This window comes from Apteryx rowi, unplaced genomic scaffold, assembly GCF_003343035.1.
Source record: "Apteryx rowi isolate R43461 unplaced genomic scaffold, aptRow1 scaffold_290, whole genome shotgun sequence".
In the NCBI taxonomy this organism is placed as follows: Eukaryota; Metazoa; Chordata; class Aves; order Apterygiformes; family Apterygidae; genus Apteryx; species Apteryx rowi.
Genome location: NW_020449308.1, coordinates 859,611 through 866,569, shown reverse-complemented (window position 1 = coordinate 866,569; position 6,959 = coordinate 859,611). Strand labels below are relative to the sequence as shown.

Genomic DNA, 6,959 nt, shown 5'->3' with positions numbered 1-6,959 from the left:
GTTTTCCTTGGAAAAGGCTGACCAAAAAGCAGGCTTTCTTTGCTTTTGTCAGGGCACAAAACTCTTCCTAATGTATCACAATAATCAAGAACTACAAACTGGACTCTTTGAATATATATTATTGGATGTTTCTTGGTTCAGTTCAACAAGCTTAAAATAGTAATTGTAATTTTTTTCCATTTTCCAATCCATTGCTGCGTTGCAATTTCATGAAGGCTARCACAAAATTAAATTATAGAAAAAAAAACATTTCAGAAAAGAACAACAATCTCCTGTGAATGCTTTAACATGCACTAGTGTAACCTGTAAGAGAAATATGCAGGTCACACAGACAATTGTATCCTCTGCATRATGCCATGGCCTGGTATAAATGAAACATGTTAGAAAATCTCATGTCTTTGTTTACCTCTAGTAATTAAGAAGAAAATCCTCCTTTGGGCCTGGAGGAAACAGAGGTGATATGACTAATGTATATACACATAGGTCACAACTGAATGCACAATCTTTCTAAAAGCTCTTTTCAAACTGAAAACATCAATAAAAGCTTCTTCTTTTTTTGTTTTTAAACTCACAGCTATGTACATTTTTACAAAGTTTCTTTAAATATAGTTCAGGCTGGCAAGTCATCTCTTTGCACAGAACTATACGTATTTTACTGCATAGTCAGTCCTCCTCTTTTTTTTCTTTTTTGTTTTTAATAATAAAATCCTATTTCCCCCTTCTGGATTACAGCTTCATATGCTGGGTAAAAGCCCATGGTGATGTCTTTGTTTTAACAAGGGCCATTCATGGTATGGCACATAAAGAACTTTTTTTAAATTTTATTTATTAAAAAAAAMCAAAACAAAACACCTGTACAGTCACTGGCTCTGTGTTCCAGAAGATTCTGCTTTGCTTGTTACACTCAAAACACCATTTTAAATGACTTCTTCTGGCCTCAACTTTCAATCAAAGTGGTTGAGATCTTAAAGCAGTATCGTAACAGCAATGTACACGTTTCACATTTCACAGGGTTTGTGGTTGATCTTTAATATCAGAGAGTTTCTATGGGAAGGATCAGTAAGAAAATAATGACTGTCCTTCTCTTTTACTTGCTTTTACTTTATATTTTGACAAGGTGTTCTATGGATGGTGTTCTTTTTCCTCTTCTTTTTCTTTTTTTTTTTTCTTTCTTCCAAGTGGCTTATGAGAGTAGAGGGGGAAGGGCCGAGCTATACCCTAGTGGTGGAATGTCCATGAGGCAAATTCGTACTGTTTTGTCCTCCACTGAAGGTGTTGAAAGTATGCAAAGGCTGCATGCCTGTTAATGTATTTGGAATCATGGTTATGGTGTTGGGTGTCATGAGCGGAATGTCATCCGGGGACCTTCTCAACGTAAGGGTGTAGTCTGGCGGACAGGTGAGTCTCAGYGTGTCGTGAGCCTGCAGCGATTCACACTCGTGGTCGTGTTCCAGCTGCTTCATCTGCAACGACATAATCTCTTCATTTTGTATGTGTGCAATATCATTGGTTGTGTTCCTCTGGGGGCTAGGACGCCTGTGAGTCTCGTGACGCCGCTTGTCTTTCTTGTAGTATAATGCAGCAAAAGCTAAAATGTTGAGGAACAGCAAGGAGGCCCCCACGGCAATGGTGACACTCAGCTCTGTGGAGTAATCTCGCTTGTTTTCTATCAGAACTGTCGTATCCTCCGGAGCTGTTTTATGGGTGTCCTTTGAATGCTTGGGATTGTTGGCTGGTGTCATCGCTGGGCGTTTGGTGGCTGGCCACAATTTACCAGGAGAACGTCGGGTAACATACGGAAATGATGTCATGTCAGGAGGGGGGACTTTAGTTGTTGTAGAAACATACTGAAATATTTCATTTAGGTTGTGAAGGTGTGGTACAAGCTCCAACCAGAAAGCAACTTTTGTTGCTCGGTAGTGATCACGAACTCGGGGTTTCAGGCCAATATGCAGATAAAGCTGGTCTTTAGGATTGTATTTGGACCAGGCCACTTCTTCAAAGCGGTTGGGTTTTGTGTGGATGAATTTTGTGTCCTGTGGAACAGGCTGGTTTGGATCTCTACAAAAATAAAAACAAGCAATATTATAATCACATTAAAAAAATGTCCTAGGGTTAACACTTTATCCTATAATTAGCCCARTCTAAAAACAGAAGTTAAAAAAAGTCTCCCAAACTTTACAACAGAAGTTAATATATAAACAAATGAATAATTACTTACTGTACAACAAATCTCAAACAGTATGATATTTCTTTACATGAAAACAGAAAAAAAAAAAGTTTCAGCTCCTAAAAGTTCACCCAGATTTTTGTGATTGCCCTTGAGTCTCATACTCTGAAACAAACTTTGAGAGGTACTAAAGTACTTCCCTGTAGGTGTAGGTTCATAAAGGTTTAGGTTCAGCTCTTCTCAAGATTTGACAATAGCTTTCCTATTTAAGGTACCTTTGCTGTGGATAGTAAATACAGGCATCTAATCTCCAAGGCAATGTCAGCAATCCATGTGACCGTGAGAATTTTTACCAGTTGAGGTTTTCGTATATATATTACGTAAAAACTTAAAGACATGAAGTAGCAGAACTAATACAGATAAATGGGAACCACTACTATTTGTGTTTCTTGATGTAACCATTAGCAAGTCCTTTCTTCAGCTATCTACCTGAGGGAAAAGCTTTTGAACATCGCAAATCTTTCTATCATTTCCATTAAGTGGTTGCTATTTGAAAGTTCAGTGCATTCAATGGTACTAAATAACTATATTTAGTGAGCCTTAAGTCTGTTTCCTCTAAGAATGAGAAATCTAATAGATGAGGTCAACAAGTTTTATAATAGTTAAGTAGTAGTAGAGATAAGATTAGTACACTACAGAACTGGAGAGATAATTTCAAGTTGGTAAGCCAAATATTAATTTAAATTATGCTTTTCCCTTTTTTTCTTATAGGTTCAAAATAAAGCAAACCAATGGCACAAAAAACATTTAAATTTGGTTAATGTGTATCTAGCCTTATAATCTACGTAAACCTTATGTAAATATTACTTTCTCTAGGCATGAAAAAATATACAAGCATAAAAATAAGTGTAATAGTTTAGTATTCTGTTGTGTATGAGTTTGAATCTTCTCTTGCAGCAAAACCTATGTTTTGGACTTTGTAATATATTGTACTGAAAGTATATAATTCATTTTCTGTATATTACTGAGAACTTTCCATTCTCTTTTCCATTCCCATATGCATTAGTTTATTTCTTGTGAAAATGATTCTAATATTTTCTTTTTTTTTCTAATATACTGTTATCTATGTTATGGGAATTCCAATACTCACTCCTACAGATTTGAAAGCATTTTAGTTTTTTTCTTTTCTGTTTCCAAATGCTCATGAGCATGATTACCTAGTTCAGTGTTCCTTTGCTATTCATAAAGAGGTATTCCTTAATTCATAAGCCAGTATGGTAATTTGGCTTTAATAATTTAATGATTCCTGTACTCACATGTTTACCTGAAAGAATTCATATTTCTATTTTATTGAGTGAAAGAAAGAATTCTCTTCCTATTTAATTTTGGTACTGTGTTTTATTTATCTTTTGTTCCTATTATACTGTATCAATTATTTCCCATTTGAAGAGGGTATAAACTGGGTATTCCAGAACTGTGGCTATTAGTTTATGACTTTTATTTTATTTTATGTAGTAATCATTAGCCAAATTCTGTATATTCTGAACAAATCTTAATTTCATAGTAATTGTTCATACTGGCTGAAGCTGGGGAGCAATATCCAGTTCCAAGCAGTACAGCAGCAAATTTCAATATGCTGCTGCTTTGAGGGATTCTAACATGCATTCAGGAAAAAAAGAGGTATTTCTTTTGTTCTCAAAGAACAGACAGGAGGATTTGGYAAATCCAGAGAAGATATTGGCCCAATACAATACATCTACTATAGTAATTTTGGGCTCAACACATAAATTCTAAAACAAATAAAAAATGAAGTTGATTGTCAAAGTACAAAYCATTTTTCTTTTCAGAAACTCAAAATCCTGGAAGTGTTACAGCACAAAATACCTCTCATATATTCTACCCATGACTTAAGCACTTGCTATTCTATTTCCTAAGTCTAAAGACTCTAGGAAGAATGCTGTAGAAGACATATAAATTAAGCTAGAGCATGTAAATGAGTTTTTCTCCAGACAAAATAAGGGAGATGAAGAAGGTGAGCACTCAGTTTAATGAGCTCTGTGTCCTGATAGCTGGCTTCCCCCTTTTCCTTCCGTAGGTGGAGATACATGAGAATGAAGGAAGTAATTCTGGCCCCACAGAAAGTTTGTCTTTTGTCAAAATTGAAAGTACTGGAGTGCTTAGACTGATCACTTTTTTTTCATGTCACTACATAAAGGAGAGCAGACCATGATTTTAGCAACTAAATGGTTTTGAAATTAACACTCCCTTCCCTACAAACAGACTACAAAACAAATAAATATCAACCTCTTTTTTCCTTTCTCTGTCTCTCATCTTGGGCCTACATCTCTCCTTTTTTTTTACAGTATCTACTAGGAGTAGCCAATAACATTGCCACCTCCTCCAAATGCAAGAGAGAAAATTATATATATATAGGGATGGTCTTGTATTTCAGGGTTTCTTTACATGGCTGTGTGTGGGCATGAAGCTGCTCAGTGAAGGAAGGAGCAGGAAACCAAATCAGCCAGTCCTACAGACATATCATTGTTTTGCTGTGGGTGGGAGAACTGTACAGTTGACATGAACTATAGAGTTGATATATTGTGGAATAATGGTCTGTGATTATCTGTGATCCTCCCTGCCGTGGGGTAAACAGTGAATTCAAAGGGTGATTTGCAGCCTGATGCCCATGCTGATGAGGGGTGAGACAACGCCCAGGGCGAGGTGGAGGTCTTGCCACTTGACATTGCTCTACCCAAAATGACACCTGGGGCGAGGCGGGAGTCTTGCAGCCTGGTGTTGTTGATAGGGGCAAAAGAAAAAAAAGGCCAGCAGCCATTGACACCCTCTGCTGAGCTCGACAAGGACCAAACATCCCTCAGCGTTTGACTCAGCCCCACCTCGCCAAGAGTATAAATTCAGCGCATAAATGTTCCTCCATTTCGAGGACAAGAACACCAACCTACGGACGGGTCGACGGGCCTGGACCTCTCTCCTCCCCAAAACAGGGACGCCTTTTTGGTAAGGTTTGCACCTCCGACAATGTGGGATGTTACCCCGGGAAAAATACCATTGTTGAAAGCGCTTAATTATCAGTTTGAGCTCAGAAAAAGTAGAATTTATTGCAGTAAGTGCATTTATCACCGGCAATCTCGAACCTGTTGATCTGTCACTTTAATAAATTGTCTATTTTGATCAACTTTGCGAACCTGACTCAGTGAAAGTCCTTTTGAGGAGGGCTCTGGCAGGCAAAGTTGATTACCCCTTGTCCTCCCTTCACGCGACAGTAACATATATTCAGTTAATAACTGAATAAATGGTCTGAATATTAGTTCTCTAAATTTCAAGGATAGGTAGCTGAAGGTATTTTTTCACAAGTCAATGAAATAACTAAGTCCAGTCCTAGACAGAGGATCTACTAATACATGGATGTTGGTTTTGCAGACTAATGATAATTTACCAGAATTATTCAGTGGATATAAATAAAAGATTTTTACCTTCCTTGGCCTGTCTCCATGTTCATGGTGAAAGTTCATAAAAACATGAGGTTATGACTTATGATGTGTTATGTCTTTTTCTTGGTATGTAGTACAGTTTATCCTACTATAAATACTTTTTTGGTATTATAGATAGACATAGAACATAGATGTACATAACCATTTCTTCTGTCCACTTAGCTGTTTGCCAATAATTTTGATCTTCCACTTGAACTATAACTTTCCTGTTTCTATTTTTAGCCCCTCACATCACCTTTCAGTTTCTGGTCATGCTTGAGGCTCAAGCATGTAATTACAGAACAAAAGACCAYTCTTTAAAACCCCACAGTAAATCATAATGATAAAAATATAACCTGAATAATATAGGTTCAGTGCTGTACTTCCTCCATTAATAGCTCTCATAGGAACAAGGTAACTTGGTTCCCAATCCCATCAGTTGGCAGGGGCACTCTTTTTCTTCATTCAATTGCTATAACAAAATTGTTAGCTATGGTTGTTCATTTTGCTCTCTAATTGTTTATTTTTACCACTTACATAATTAAATTTAAATAGTTTCTCCATCACGAAATGCCCCCACCATGAAATTTATGTAGTGAACTTGCCTTCAATAAATGTGAGTGGTCCTTCTTGTTTTATCTAAGGTGTTTTCTTATTAACGTGAAAAATCATCTGATTTCACCTATCCCTTTTTTCCACTTTCAATCTGCACTGATTTTGCTCAATTTAGCATGTTGCAGTTTATTGTCATTTAACTCGCACCTCATGGGCTACAAGTGTACATTCAAAGCATTGATTTTTTTCACAAGTGCTATACAATAAATGTGTCTGCAATGTACACTGATTGAAGAGCAACAAACATTCCTATTCAAAAGGTGAATTAGTAGCTCACCTGTAGGGCAAATGAGGGAACTAAGTATTTTACACCAGGTGATATCAGTACCAGAAGAATGATAGAAACCTTAGGAAATTTTTCTTAACCTGAGTTCCATATAAGATGTTGAAATGATATTTGTCTTTTATGTACTGTCACAACAGCATTAACCATTACTCAGCACAACAGAATTGTTACATTAGTGCTTCCAGGCTTTAAAATGTTTCATTCTTTTGTGTCATTCTTTGACTTCACTGGAGAACAAAATGTCTTAACAGTTACAGTCAGCACGTATGTCATACTGAGTCTGTTTCCAAGACACCAAAAGACCCCTTGATCATTTATTTTCTTTCAGAAGTCTTCTTTCTCTCCATAGGAGAGAAAAAAAAAAAAAAAAAAAGCTGTACAGAGCTTCTTCATGCTC

The 6,959-nt window shown here is 36.7% G+C and overlaps 1 protein-coding gene across 3 annotated transcripts in view; it reads right to left on the bottom strand.

The window, feature by feature from the left end:
• Window positions 1-1,211: 1,211 nt before the first annotated feature.
• NLGN4X (neuroligin 4 X-linked) overlaps window positions 1,212-6,959 on the bottom strand; it is a 129,214-nt gene continuing 123,466 nt past the window's right edge. For all 3 annotated transcript variants that reach the window (XM_026069301.1, XM_026069302.1, XM_026069303.1), the window contains one exon: window positions 1,212-2,061. In XM_026069301.1, coding sequence (XP_025925086.1) covers window positions 1,212-2,061 — 850 coding nt within the window. The remainder of the gene's footprint in view (window positions 2,062-6,959) is intronic.